At 65.4% G+C, this 14,727-nt stretch overlaps 1 protein-coding gene across 1 annotated transcript in view; it reads right to left on the reverse strand.

Moving 5' to 3' along the window:
* Positions 1–23: 23 nt before the first annotated feature.
* LOC311204630 (chromodomain-helicase-DNA-binding protein 3-like) overlaps positions 24–14,727 on the reverse strand; it is a gene marked incomplete at its 5' end in the record, with an annotated part of 43,895 nt that continues 29,191 nt past the window's right edge. Inside the window, 12 exons of the mRNA XM_084281031.1 lie at positions 24–505; positions 628–754; positions 1,822–1,985; positions 3,734–3,929; positions 6,203–6,335; positions 8,724–8,832; positions 8,937–9,050; positions 9,328–9,408; positions 9,520–9,658; positions 9,743–9,855; positions 9,956–10,118; positions 11,557–11,701. Of these exons, the coding sequence (XP_084137157.1) occupies positions 402–505; positions 628–754; positions 1,822–1,985; positions 3,734–3,929; positions 6,203–6,335; positions 8,724–8,832; positions 8,937–9,050; positions 9,328–9,408; positions 9,520–9,658; positions 9,743–9,855; positions 9,956–10,118; positions 11,557–11,701 (1,588 nt within the window). The 3' untranslated portion in view covers positions 24–401. The remainder of the gene's footprint in view (positions 506–627; positions 755–1,821; positions 1,986–3,733; positions 3,930–6,202; positions 6,336–8,723; positions 8,833–8,936; positions 9,051–9,327; positions 9,409–9,519; positions 9,659–9,742; positions 9,856–9,955; positions 10,119–11,556; positions 11,702–14,727) is intronic.

Genomic DNA, 14,727 nt, shown 5'->3' on the forward strand with positions numbered 1-14,727 from the left:
CCCCCATCCCCCACCCTCGGGTGCTGCCCCACCCCTCCCCCACCCCCCCGCATCGGATTTGGGGTGAAACGAGGCGTTTCTGGCAGCACCTCCCCCCCCCCCCCTCCTCCTCCTCCTCCTCCCTCCCCTCCCCCCACCGACTTGAGAGGGGGGTGGGTGGTGGGGGAGGGGGGAGGGGAGCATGTGACACCCTGATCCCCCTCCCCTCCCCCCCCAGCGGGGGTTGGGTGGGGGGTGGGTGATGGGGGAGGGGGAGAGGGGAGCGTGTGACCCCCCTCCCCCCCTCCCAGCGGGTGGGGGGGGTGGTTGGTCGGTCCTGGAGGGGGGGTTGGGGGGTGGGGGGGAGGGGTTTGGGGGTGGGGAGGAGGGGAGGGGGGGCCCCCCCACGACCCCCCCCTCCCTCAGTCGTCGATGCAGATGACTTCGCCCCCGCGGGGCTCCTTCTTCTCCGGCCCCTCGGCCTCTCGCTCCCGCTTCACCAGCACCGGGGGCCCGTTGGCGGCGGCTGGGGGGGGGGGGAAGAGACCCCACGTCAGGGGGTGTTGAGGGGGGGGGGTTGTTCCCCACCCAACCCCCCTACAACCACCCTCAGCCCCCTGACCCCCCCCCACCCTCTCCCCTGCTCACCGGTGATGAAGGATCCGGGTGGCATCTGGCTGTAGTTGGCCCCTCCTGGGGGGAGGGCTCCGGCCGGGGGGGTCCCAAAGGTGCCCCCGTAGCTTTGGGGGGTGGCGTAGGGCCCCGGCGGGAAGGTCTGGGGGGGTGGGGGAGGGGATGGGGTGTGACACCGCTGTCCCCATCCCCTCCCCCTCTCTCTGTCCCAGGGAGCAAAGGGGGGGTTGGGGGGTTTGGAGTGGGGGGCAGGGGGTGACTCTGTGGGTGTTGCGTCCCCGGTGGTGGGAGGGTTGGGGGTACCCAAGGTGTAGGGGGGGATCCCCATGGCATGGAGGGTGCCCAGGGGGGGGATGGCCCCAGGGTGAGGGGTGTCCCCAGGGGGAGGGGTGTCCCCAGGGTGTCCCCAGGGTGATGGGTGTCCCCAGGGTGACTCCAGGGCAAGGGGTGTCCCCAGGGTGTCCCCAGGGTGATGGGTGTCCCCAGGGTAAGGGGTGTCCCCAGGGTGAGGGGTATCCCTAGGGTGTCCCCAAGGTGATGAGTGTCCCCAGGGGTGTCCCCAGGGCAAGGGGTGTCCCCAGGGTGTCCCCAAGGTGATGGGTGTCTCTAGGGTGTCCCAGGGCGAGGGGTGTCCCCAGGGTGATGGGTGTCCCCAGGGTGTCCCCAAGGTGATGGGTGTCTCTAGGGTGTCCCCAGGGCAAGGGGTGTCCCCAGGGTGATGGGTGTCCCAGGGTGTCCCCAGGGGGAGGGGTGTCCCCAGGGTGTCCCCAAGGTGATGGGTGTCCCCAGGGCGAGGGGTGTCCCCAGGGTGATGGGTGTCCCCAAGGTGATGGGTGTCCCCAGGGCGAGGGGTGTCCCCAGGGTGATGGGTGTCCCCAAGGTGACGGGTGTCCCCAGGGCGAGGGGTGTTCCCAGGGTGATGGGTGTCCCCAAGGTGACGGGTGTCCCCAGGGTGTCCCCAAGGTGACGGGCGTCTCTAGGGTGACACCAGGGTGAGAGGTGTCCCCAGGGTATCCCCAGGGCGAGGGGTGTCCCCAGGATGTCCCCAAGGTGACGGGTGTCCCCAGGGCGAGGGGTGTCCCCAGGGTGATGGGTGTCCCCAAGGTGACGGGTGTCCCAGGGCGAGGGGTGTCCCCAGGGTATCCCCAGGGTGTCCCCAAAGTGACGGGTGTCCCCAGGGTGTCCCAGGGGTTGTCCCCAGCGACTTACGGGCGGGGGGTGGCTCTCGGTGCCCTTGCTGGCCAGGCGGCTGAGGATGCTGCGCTCGGACATCTGGAGCCGCGCGGCGATGGGGGGGATGCGGGACAGGGTGGCCGGCAGCCGCGTCACGTCCGCCTTCATGTCACTCAGCAGCTCCTCCAGCTGGTTCAGCACTGGAGGGGGGGGGGAGAGAGAGAGAGAGAGGCGGGGGGGGGCCCGTCAGCGCCAGGGGGCCGCCCCACGCCCACTCGCAGCTTACTCATAGGTTACGTATAGGTTACTCAGAGGCTACTGGAGAGGTTGGGGAGGGGGGGAGATACTCACGTGAGAGCGGGGTGGGGGGGGTGGGGAGGGGATGGGAAGGGTGGGGTGTTGGGAGCTACTCGGGGGATACTCGGGGGATACACAGGGGTGGGGAGCGGGGGGCATGCGGCAGGGACACACAGACACGCTCAGCGGTAACCCTGGGCCTGAGCCTCAAGTACACTGCGAGTACGCAGGGCTGGAGACTCTCAGGCTATGCTGTTTACTCCAGGGATACTCACTAACTAAACACCAGGTTTACTCATTGTCCCTGAGCCACACCAGAGAGACTCTGGGTGTACTCCTGCCCTACTACTACAGGTCTACTCCCACGGTACACCGGGGATACCCTGAGCACACGCCACAGAGACACTCCAAGCACAGCGCTGAAGGTCTACACAGAAGCTACACCAGAGATACTCCAGCCATGCTCCTCCCGACACCCCGGTAAAGTCTCCAGCTACTCCAGAGCTACTCCAGGTTTAACGCTCAGCAACTCCTGCAATACTCCATGAATGCTCCTTAGCCACGCGGGACACGCTCCACAGCTGCACCAGAGATACTCCGGGTGCACCGTAAACCCTCCAGAGATACTCGGGACACACCCCTTGGACACACTAAGGATACTCCAAGTCTACTCCTCGGATACACGGAGTAGAGGGGCTCCGGATCCAGAGATACTCTGGGCATCCTTGTCCCCTGCTCGGGGCTCCAGAGGCACCTGCAGCTACACCACCGCTACTCCAGGATACACAGGTACGCAGCTACTCAGCGACTACTCATCAGCTACCCCAGAGATCCTCCGCACAGATCCATCAGCCTACACCAACCCTACTCATCGCCTCCTCTGGCGACACTTCCGGCAAAGAAACTAAAGGCACCAGAGATACTCCGGGCTTACTCAGCACGCTACTCCAGGCTTACTCATAGAGACACACCAGGGCTGCTCCTGGGCATGCACAGACCTCCTCCGAGGAACCGCTGCCCCCGAGATGCTCCGCGTGCAGAGAGCATGCACATTAACTACTCCAGGCTTACTCAGGACATGCACGGGGGGGATACTCAGCACAACAACTCCTCCTGTACCCACAGAGATACTACCGACATCCTCCAGCCCTACACAACAGCACACGCAGCGCAAAGCGACAGAGGCACCCGCCTGCCCCTCAGCAACTCCGCCTTTCCTCTGAGCTTACTCTGAGGATACTCTGAGCTTACTCTGAGGTTACTCTGAGCTTACTCTGAGTTTACTCAGAGGTTACTCTGAGTTTACTCTGAGGTTACTCTGGGTTTACTCACCACCACCCCCAAAAAAAAAGCCAACCAAAGACACCACACCGAACCCGAACCCTGAGGCTGAACCCGCTACCCTCCCCCCACCAAGCTGCTCCCCGGCCCCCCCCAACCTCCTCCTTCATCCCCAAACTCCCCCACCACCACCACCACAACACCTCCCCGCGCCCCCTCCCCCACCCCCAGAAAGCACACGCAGAGCAAGGATACACCGGGAGCCGGTTGGGAGGAGAACCCCACTTTAATGATTGAGAGCGCGGTACAGAGGGTGCGAGGCGCTACACGGGGCGTCCGCGCCGGGCGCGCCGGCCCCCCCGCCTCTTACCCTTGTGCAGGACGGCGTTCGCGGGCTTGTTGCCCGCCAGCGACTCCTTGGACAAGTGCTGGTGGCTCTCGGCCAGGCACTCGACCTCGGCGAAGCGGGTGTTGAGCGCCATGGCGGGGTGGCTGGGGTCTTGCGTCATGTTCAGGTAGGCGGCGCGACGCAGCTGCTCCTCGATCACCAGCGCCTGCTCCAGCAGCTGGGGGACGGGGGGGGGGGTGGGGGGGGGGAAGGGATGGGGAAGGGGAGGGGGGATGTAGGGAGAAGGGGGGATGGAGGTGGGGGAGGGGGGGGGAAAGGGAGAGGGGTGGTGGCGGAGGGGACCCGGGAGGCCGGGCGCCCGCCTATGACCTCGCGCTCTGACCTCGCGGACTAAAGGGGACCCGGGAGTCCGGGCACCCACCCTATGACGTCACGCTCTGACCTCACGCTGTGACCTCGCAGCCCGAAAGGGACCCAGAGTGTCCGGGCACCCACCCTATGACATCATGCTCTGACCTCACACTGTGACCTCACAGCCCGAAAGGGACCCAGCGTGTCCGGGCACCCACCCTATGACGTCACGCTCTGACCTCACACTGTGACCTCACAGCCCAAAAGGGATCCAGCGTGTCCGGGCACCCACCCTATGACGTCATGCTCTGACCTCACACTGTGACCTCACAGCCCGAAAGGGACCCAGAGTGTCCGGGCACCCACCCTATGACGTCATGCTCTGACCTCACACTGTGACTTCGCAGCCCGAAAGGGACCCAGCGTGTCCAGGCACCCACCTATGATGTCACACTCTGACCTCACACCCCAACAGAGCCCAGGGGAGACTCGGGTGCCTGTCTATGACCTCACTCACACTGTGACCTCACAGCCCGAAAGGGACCCAGAGTGTCCGGGCACCCACCCTATGACGTCATGCTCTGACCTCACACTGTGACCTCACAGCCCAAAAGGGACCCAGACTGTCCGTGCACCCACCCTATGACATCATGCTCTGACCTCACACTGTGACCTCACAGCCCGAAAGGGACCCAGCGTGTCCGGGCACCCACCCTGTGACGTCATGCTCTGACCTCACACTGTGACCTCACAGCCTGAAAGGGACCCAGCGTGTCCGGGCACCCACCCTATGACGTCACGCTCTGACCTCACACTGTGACCTCGCAGCCCGAAAGGGACCCAGCGTGTCCGGGCACCCACCCTATGACGTCACGCTCTGACCTCACACTGTGACCTCACAGCCCAAAAGGGACCCAGAGTGTCCGGGCACCCACCCTATGACGTCACGCTCTGACCTCACACTGTGACCCCACAGCCTGAAAGGGACCCAGCGTGTCCGGGCACCCACCCTATGACGTCATGCTCTGACCTCACACTGTGACCTCGCAGCCCAAAAGGGACCCAGAGTGTCCGGGCACCCACCCTATGACATCATGCTCTGACCTCACACTGTGACCTCACAGCCTGAAAGGGACCCAGAGTGTCCGGGCACCCACCTATGACGTCACACTCTGACCTCACACTGTGACTTCGCAGCCCGAAAGGGACCCAGCGTGTCCGGGCACCCACCCTATGACATCATGCTCTGACCTCACACTGTGACCTCGCAGCCCAAAAGGGACCCAGCGTGTCCAGGCACCCACCCTATGACATCATAGTCATGCTCTGACCTCACACCCCAACAGAGCCCAGGAGAGACTCGGGTGCCTGCCTATGACCTCACTCACAATGTGACCTCACAGCCCAGCAGACCCCAGAGAGGACTGAGGTGTCCAGGCACCCCCCCTGTGACCTCACACTCTGACCTCACGGCCCAAAAGGGACCCGGGAGTCGGGGCGCCCAGCTCTGACCTCAAGCTCTTGACGTCACACCCACCCCGGGTCTGGGCGCTCACTGATGACCTCACAGCCCAAGAGAGCTCAGAGGCTGCCCCACCCATGACCTCACTCCCCCACACCGCCAAGGACGGACCCAGGTAGCTGGGTGCCCATCTATGACATCACACACCACTTGGGAGCCCAGCTATGCGTCCGGGCACCCGCCTCTGACCTCACCCTATGACATCACACTCCAACCCTATGACATCACACTCCAACAGCACCCAGAGAGGACCCCAGGGGTCAGTTTGGGTGCCCAACTCCCACCTTCCCCCCACCCTCCACCTCCCCAACCTCACCCCGCGAGGAGACCCCCAGGCGTGAGCTCACCCGACTCCGACCTCACCCTCTGACATCACACCCAGCGCAGGCCCCTCATTGGCCCAGCCCCGCTCTCTCGCGCTCCACCCGTGCGCGAGGCGAGACCCCCGTGCGCGGCGCCCACCCCACAGCGCGGCGCCCACCCCCCGACGTGACGCCAACCGACGCCGACCCCCACGGGACACCGACCCCCTCGCGCCGACCCCCTGATGCGACGCTGAGACCCCCCTGCCCCCCCCGTCCCCCCCTGTCCCCCCCGTCCCCCCGCCGTGCGCTCACCTTGAAGCGCCGCGCCAGGAACTTGTTCTTCATCTCCAGGAAGTTGCCCTTGGAGGCTTCGCCCTTGAAGGGCTCGTTGATGACCCCGAAGGCGCCGTCGTTCTGGATGTCCGTCCAGCGCGCATAGCCGTGGCTGCGCGCTAAGGACCGTCACCGTGGCACCCTGTCACCCTGTCACCCTGTCACCGTGTCACCCAGTCACCCTGTCACCGTGGCACCCTGTCACCGTGGCACCCTGTCACCCAGTCACCGTGGCACCCTGTCACTGTGGCACCCTGTCACCAGGTCACCCTATCATCCTTTCACCCAGTCACCGTGGCACCCAGTCACCGCGTCACCCTGTTACCAGGTCACCCTGTCACCGTGTCACCCAGTCACCCTGTCACCGTGTCACCCTGTCACCCAGTCACTGTGGCACCCTGTCACTGTGGCCCCCTGTCACCCTGTCACCAGGTCACCCTATCATCCTTTCACCCAGTCACCGTAGCACCCTGTCACCCTGTCACCCAGTCACCCTGTCACCGTGGCACCCTGTCACCCTGTCACTGTGTCACCCTGTCACCAGGTCACCATGTCACCAGGTCACCCCGTCACCCTGTCACCAGGTCACTGTGTCACCGTGTCACCCAGTCACCGTGTCATCAGGTCACCCTGTCACCAGGTCACCCGGTCACCATGGCACCCTGTTACCAGGTCACCCTGTCACCCAGTCACCATGGCACCCTGTCACCAGGTCACCATGTCACCCGGTCACCATGTCACCCCGTCACCCTGTCACCCAGTCACCGTGTCACCCTGTCACCAGGTCACCATGTCACTGTGTCACTCAGTCACCATGTCACCCTGTCACTGTGTCACCCTGTCACCAGGTCACTGTGTCACCGTGGCACCCTGTGACTGTGTCACCCAGTCACCAGGTCACCCAGTCACCGTGTCACCCAGTCACTCTGTCACCCTGTCACCGTGTCACCCTGTCTGTGACACCCAATCACCGTGTCACCCAGTCACCAGGTCACCCTGTCACCAGGTCATCCTGTCACTGTGTCACGCAGTCACCCTATCACTAGGTCACCCAGTCACCGTGTCACCCAGTCACCGTGTCACCCTGTCACTGTGGCACCCAGTCACCGTGTCACCCAGTCACCGTGTCACCCTGTCACCAGGTCACCCAGTCACCGTGTCACCAGGTCACCCGGTCACCATGTCACCCGGTCACCAGGTCACCCAGTCACTGTGGCACCCTGTCACCGTGTCACCCGGTCACCCCGTCACCAGGTCACCCAGTCACTGTGGCACCCTGTCACCAGGTCACCGTGTCACCGTGTCACCCTGTCACCAGGTCAACCTGTCACTGTGTCACCAGGTCACCGTGTCACCCGGTCACAACCACAGCACTGCACGTCCCCCACCTCATCACCGCTTCCCCCTTCCCTCCCCACCGAGGTCATCGCACCGCGCATCGAGGACCGTCGTCGCCACCGCGTCACCGTCACCGCGTCATTCCTGGTCCCCAAAGTCCCCACTTTGGTCCTGCGTGCTACAGGGTGTCACCACGTCATCACTGCGTCACCATCACCGCGTCACACTGTCCCCAACACCCACTGGCTACGTCATGCCCCGTCCAGCTGGCAGGACTGTGGCTGCACGCTAAAGACTGTCAGTGTGTCACCCTGTCCCTGTGTCACCCTGTCCCTGTGTCACCCTGTCACCGTGTCACCCTGTCACCGTGTCACTCTGTCACCCTGTCACCGTGTCACCCTGTCACCGTGTCACCCTGTCACCCTGTCCCTGTGTCACCCTGTCCCTGTGTCACCCTGTCACTCTGTCACCCTGTCACCGTGTCACCCTGTCACCGTGTCACCCTGTCCTTGTGTCACCCTGTCACTGTCACCCTGTCCCTGTGTCACCCTGTCCCTGTGTCACCCTGTCACCGTGTCACCCTGTCACCCTGTCCTTGTGTCACCCTGTCACTCTGTCACCCTGTCCCTGTGTCACCCTGTCCCTGTGTCACCCTGTCACCGTGTCACCCTGTCCCTGTGTCACCCTGTCCCTGTGTTACCCTGTCACTCTGTCACCCTGTCCCTGTGTCACCCTGTCACTGTGTCACCCTGTCCCTGTGTCACCCTGTCACCACATCACTATGACCGTGTCACCACCACCGCACTTTGCCCCGACCCCATTCAGCGTACGGAGCTGCGGCCACACGCTAACAACCGTCACCATGTCACCACGTCACTGTCACCGTGTCACCGAGGTCACCTGAACCCCCAGACCGGTCACCCCCCCCCGCCAGCACAAAGACTCACAGCTGAGGACAGCCACTGGGTCACCACGTCATCCTGTCACCGTGACACCCCATCACCATGTAACCCTGTCAGCACATCACCCAGTCCCCTGGCCACTGCGTCACCCGCACCGCGCTGTCACCTTCCTTGGGGCTGGGGGGGTCACGGGGATGTCCCAGCAGGGTCCTGGAGGTCCCAGGGGGTCCCGGGGGGTCCCGGGGGTCCCGGAAGGATACAGGACGATGCCGGCCAGCAGCCAGTAGTCGTGACGCCGGTGCCAGATCTCGTTGAGCTTCCCCGAGGAGATGGCAGCTCGCTCCTCGTTCTGCCACAGCGTGTGTAGCTCTGGGGGTGACACAGACACAGTGTGGGGGGGATTGGGGACATGTCAGGCTGGTGAGGACCCCAGGGAGGGGGGCAGGGATGTCCCCCTGTCTCCCCCTGCTCACCTGTGAAGCCGCCGTCGGCGATGTTGAACATGAAACGTGGCTTCTCGGCCTTGTCGTCCCGCCGGCCGTTGGCGCGTGGCTCCAGTTTGGGGTCCTTGTCGGGCTTCAGCTCCTCTGGGGAGGGGGTGGAGGGGGAGGGAGGGGGTCAGCAATGAGCTGTGACCCCCCCCCACCCGACTCTGCCCCCCCTCCCCTCTCCAGTTCACCCCCAGTTCCTCTCAGTAAGCAGAAAGCTGTTCCCAGCCATCAGTAGGCTTCAGAGTGAACGCATGGGGCGGTTCCTTCCAGGGAAGCTCCGCCTCCTCTGGCTTCACTGCAGCTGATTGGCTCGCTGAGCTTCTATAGGCTCCTCCCTCTCCCCCCCCTTGGTTAAGCCCCACCCCCTGAGTACCTCGTTTGGGGTCGGGGTCCCCCAGTCTCTCTTTGGGCTCCTCCTCGGGGGGTTTCTCGTCACCCTTCTCAGCCTCAGCACCTGGGGGGGGGGGCACAGGGGTGCTCAGACATCTGGGAGTCCCCAGGGGGGGTGGATTTTGGGGTCCCCAGGGGATTTTGGGGGTGGGAGGGAGAGGTAGGGGGGTGGTACCTGCTCGCTCCTCGCGGGCTGGGGGCCCTTCGGCCTCGGGCTCTCGCTGGCCGGGTCCATCCTCCTCCTCCCCTTTCCGCAGCCCCTCGGCCTCGCTGAGGTCACCCGGGGACGAGGGTGGCACCTCGAGGGCGGGCGGCTGTGAGGATGGAGAGGGTGACGTCACCACGAGGGTGTCGCGGAGGGGACGGGGACACGGGGACAACCCCCCCCTGTCACCCACCTCTGTCTCCATCTTCTCGGGGCCTTTGGCCTCCTTCTCATCCCTGGTGTCACCGTCATCCCTGTCCGGGGGGGGTCCCGGTCCCTCCCCGCGCTCGCTGGGCGCCGGCGTGGCTGGGGAACGATGGGGATGTTGTTGGGGGGGGACACACAGAGCCCAGAGCCCATCCTGTTCCCCTCCCCACCCCCAAATCCCCCACCCCCCATCCCGTACCGGGCGTGGGGGGTCCGGGGCTGGGGGGGCCGCTCTGCTCCGGGCTGGGGGGGCCGGTTTTGGCGGGGGAGGAGGCGCGGGACGAGCGCTTGGAGTCGGCGCTGGGTTCCGGCGCCAGTTCCGGGAGGCTCCAGCGCCCGTTGATGTGCTCGAACTCCTGCACCTGGGGGAGGGGGGGGGGGGGGGAAGGAAACACAGGGGGGGCACCCAAATGGTGAGGGAGGACACCCCAGAATTGATTGGGGGGGGGAGAAGTCACACCCCCCCAGAGGTTGGGGGACACACCCAGGATTTTGAGGGGGTACCCAGGATTTTTGGGGGGGGACTTGGGATTTGGGGAGGGGGATACCTGGGATTTTTTGGGGGGGTATACCTGGGAGTTTAGGGGTACCTGGGCTTTTGGGGGGTTCCCATGTCCCCAGCCATCAGGGTGGGGAGGTGACACCCATCCACCCCCTCTCAGCATCCCAGGGGACAGGGGGGAAGGATTTGGGGGAGGATACCCAGGCTTTTGAGGGGTCCCCAGCCATCAGGGGTGGGAGGTGACACCCATCCACCCCCACCTCAACATCCTGGAGGGTAGGATTTTGGGAGGGGGTACCCAGGCTTTGTGGGGGGGGGACTTGGGATTTGGGGAGGGGGATACCTGGGCTTTTTGGGGGGACAACACTCAGGCTTTTTTGGGGGGGATACCTGGGAGTTTAGCGGTGGTACCTGGGCTTTTGGGGGGTTCCCATGTCCCCAGCCATCAGGGTGGGGAGGTGACACCCATCCACCCCCTCTCAGCATCCCAGGGGACAGGGGGGAAGGATTTGGGGGAGGATACCCAGGCTTTTGAGGGGTCCCCAGCCATCAGGGGTGGGAGGTGACACCCATCCACCCCCCCCTCAGCATCCCGGGGCGGGTGGGGGGGGGGGGAGGATTTTGGGGGTGGGGGGGGATACCCAGGCTTTTGAGAGGTCCCCAGCCATCAGGGGTGGGAGGTGACACCCATCCACCCCCCCCAGCATCCCGGGGGGCGGGGGGGAGGGAGGATTTTGGGGGTGGGGGGGGATACCCAGGCTTTTGAGGGGTCCCCAGCCATCAGGGGTGGGAGGTGACACCCATCCACCCCTCTCAGCATCCCGGGGGGCAGGGGGAGGGAGGATTTTGGGGGTGGGGGGGGATACCCAGGCTTTTGAGGGGTCCCCAGCCATCGGGGGTGGGGAGGGGACACCCATCCACCCCTCTCAGCGTCCGGGGGGGCAGGGTGGATTTTGGGGGTGGGGGGGGATACCCAGGCTTTTGAGGGGTCCCCAGCCATCGGGGGTGGGGAGGGGACACCCATCCACCCCTCTCAGCGTCCGGGGGGGCAGGGTGGATTTTGGGGGTGGGGGGGGATACCCAGGCTTTTGAGGGGTCCCCAGCCATCGGGGGTGGGGAGGGGACACCCATCCACCCCTCTCAGCGTCCTGGGGGGCAGGGGGGGGGGAGGATTTTGGGGGTGGGGGGGGATACCCAGGCTTTTGAGGGGTCCCCAGCCATCGGGGGTGGGGAGGTGACACCCATCCACCCCTCTCAGCGTCCTGGGGGGCAGGGTGGATTTGGGGGGGGGTCGTTACCTTCTTCTTGACGAGGGACATGACGCCGATGCGGGTCAGCACCTGCTGCCGCGACAGCCCCTCCCGCGGGACCCCGTCCGCGAAGGTCTCGGAGCCGTCGGCGCCCGGCTCGCAGAGGTGACGCATGAACAGGGACACGTAGGCCCTGGGGGACACTCTCAGGGACACCGGCCACCACCCGGCCCCAGGGACCCCCCCTGTGTCCCCTTCAGTCCCTGTCCCCAGTGTCCCCATCCCCAGGGATCCCCAATCCCCAGGGACCCCCTGTCCCCTTCAGTCCCTGTCCCCAGTGTCCCCATCCCCAGGGATCCCCAATCCCCAGGGACACCCTGTCCCCTTCAGTCCCTGTCCCCAGTGTCCCCATCCCCAGGGATCCCCAATCCCCAGGGACCCTCCTGTCCCCTTCAGTCCCTGTCCCCAGTGTCCCCAATCCCCAGGGACCCCCCAGCTACCCATCCCCAGTGTCTCCATCCCCAGGGACACCTCGTCTCCAGGGACCCCCTGTCCCCAGTGTCCCCATCCCCAGTGCCCCCATCCCCAGGGATCCCCAATCCCCAGGGACCCCCCAGTATCCCCATCCCCAGTGTCCCCATCCCCAGGGACACCTCGTCTCCAGAGACCCCCTGTCCCCAGTGTCCCCATCCACAGCGATCCCCAATCCCCAGGGACCCCCCTGTCCCCTTCAGTCCCTGTCCCCAGTGTCATCATCCCCAGGGATCCCCAATCCCCAGGGACCCCTCTGGCTCCCCATCCCCAGTGTCCCCATCCCCAGGGACACCTCGTCTCCAGGGATCCCCTGTCCCCTTCAGTCCCTGTCCCCAGTGTCCCCATCCCCAGTGTCCCCATCCCCAGGGACACCTCGTCTCCAGGGATCCCCTGTCCCCTTCAGTCCCTGTCCCCAGTGTCCCCATCCCCAGTGTCCCCATTCCCAGGGACCCCCAATCCCCAAGGAGCCCCCCGTCTCCCCATCCTCAGTGTCCCCATCCCCAGGGACACCTCATCTCCAGGGACCCTCTATCCCCTTCAGCCCCAGTGTCCCCAGTGTCCCCAGTGTCCCCATCCCCAGTGCCCCCATCCCCAGGGATCCCCAATCCCCAGGGACCCCCCAGTATCCCCATCCCCAGTGTCCCCATCCCCAGGGACACCTCATCTCCAGGGACCCCCTGTCCCCTTCAGTCCCTGTCCCCAGTGTCCCCAATTCCCCGGGACCTCCCAGCTACCCATCCCCAGTGTCCCCATCCCCAGACACATCGTCTCCAGGGACCCCCTGTCCCCTTCAGCCCCAGTGTCCCCAGTGTCCCCATCCCCAGGGATCCCCCCAGATCCCCATCCCCAGTGTCCCCATCCCCAGGGACACCTCGTCTCCAGGGACCCCCTGTCCCCAGTGTCCCCATCCCCAGTGTCCCCATCCCCAGGGACACATCGTCTCCAGGGACCCCCTGTCCCCCTTCAGCCCCAGTGTCCCCATCCCCAGGGATCCCCTGTCCCCAGCGTCCCCATCCCCAGTGCCCCCATCCCCAGGGATCCCCAATCCCCAGGGACCCCCTCGGATCCCCATCCCCAGTGTCCCCATCCCCAGGGATCCCCAATCTCCAGGGACCCCTGTCCCCAGTGTCCCCATCCCCAGGGACACCTCATCTCCAGGGACACCCTGTCCCCTTCAGCCCCAGTGTCCCCAGTGTCCCCATCCCCAGTGACCCCTCATCCCCATCGGTCCCCACCCCCACAGGCTCCATCCTCAAGTGTCCCCGTCCCCAAACTCCTGGTCCCCGAGCTCCACAGTCCTCATCACTGTCCCTGTCCCCAACCCCAGTGTCACCTCCAGCCCTGACGATGTCCCCAGTGCCACCAGTGCCACCAGTGTCCCCAGTGTCCCCGCACCATCAGCCGTCCCCTCGTCACAGCGCCCATCCTGGGCTGTGTCGGCTCCGGCTGGGTCCTGCCACCCCTCTGGCGGCCCCGTGACCAGACCCGACCCCCCGAGGGGACACGGGGACCCCGGGGGTGACTCTGTGTCGGGGTGAGGGGGACACGGGCTCGTCCGGTCCCCAGGAAACCCGACGGTGACGGCGCTCGGCTGAGTAAGGGCTCATCACGCGGTGCGGGGACACGGGGGGACACGGGGGGACAGGGAGCCCTCCCTCCTGCCCCACCGCCTGTCACCGTGTGTCCCCAACACCGCCACCTGTCTCTGAACATCTATCCCTGGTGCCACCACCTGTCCCCACGTCACCATCTGTCCCTGACACCACCGCACGTCCCCGTGTCATCGCCTGTCCCTGTGTCATCACCGCCTGTCCCCAGCACTACTGCCTGTCCCCATGTCACCATCTGTCCCTGGTGCCACCACCTGTCCCCGTGCCATTGCCTGTGCCCATGTCATCACCGCCTGTCCCCAGCACTACTGCCTGTCCCCATGTCACCATCTGTCCCTGGTGCCACGACCTGTCCCCATGTCATCGCCTGTCCCCATGTCATCACTGCCTGTGCCCATGTCACCGCCTGTCTCTGGCCACCTGTTCCCACACTACTGCCTGTCTCTGTGCCACCACCTGTCCCCATGTCACCGGGTGTCCCCAACACCGCTGCCTGTCTCTGACCATCTGTCCCTGGTGCCACCACCTGTCCCCACGTCACCACCTGTCCCCAGCTCATCACCGCCTGTCCGCAGCACTACTGCCTGTGCCCATGTCACCGCCTGTCCCCATGTCACCGCCTGTCTCTGGCCACCTGTTCCCATACTACTGCCTGTCTCTGTGCCACCACCTGTCCCCACGTCACCATCTGTCCCTGACACCACCGCATGTCCCCGTGCCATCGCCTGTCCCCCAGGTCATCACCGCCTGTCCCCAGCACTACTGCCTGTGCCCGTGTCACCGCCTGTCCCCATGTCACCGCCTGTCTCTGGCCACCTGTTGCCATACTAGTGCCTGTCTCTGTGCCACCGCCTGTCCCCATGTCACTGTGTCCCCAACACCGCCGCCTGTCTCTGACCATCTATCCCTGGTGCCACCACCTGTCCCCACATCACCATCTGTCCCTGGTGCCACCACCTGTCCCCATGTCACCATCTGTCCCTGGTGTCACCATCTGTCGCTAACACCACCGCCTGTCCCCATGCCATCGCCTGTCCCCAGCTCATCACCGCCTGTCCCCAGCACTACTGCCTGT

The sequence above is a fragment of the Gallinula chloropus genome, assembly GCF_964237585.1.
Source record: "Gallinula chloropus genome assembly, contig: HAP1_SCAFFOLD_230, whole genome shotgun sequence".
Lineage (NCBI taxonomy): Eukaryota > Metazoa > Chordata > Aves > Gruiformes > Rallidae > Gallinula > Gallinula chloropus.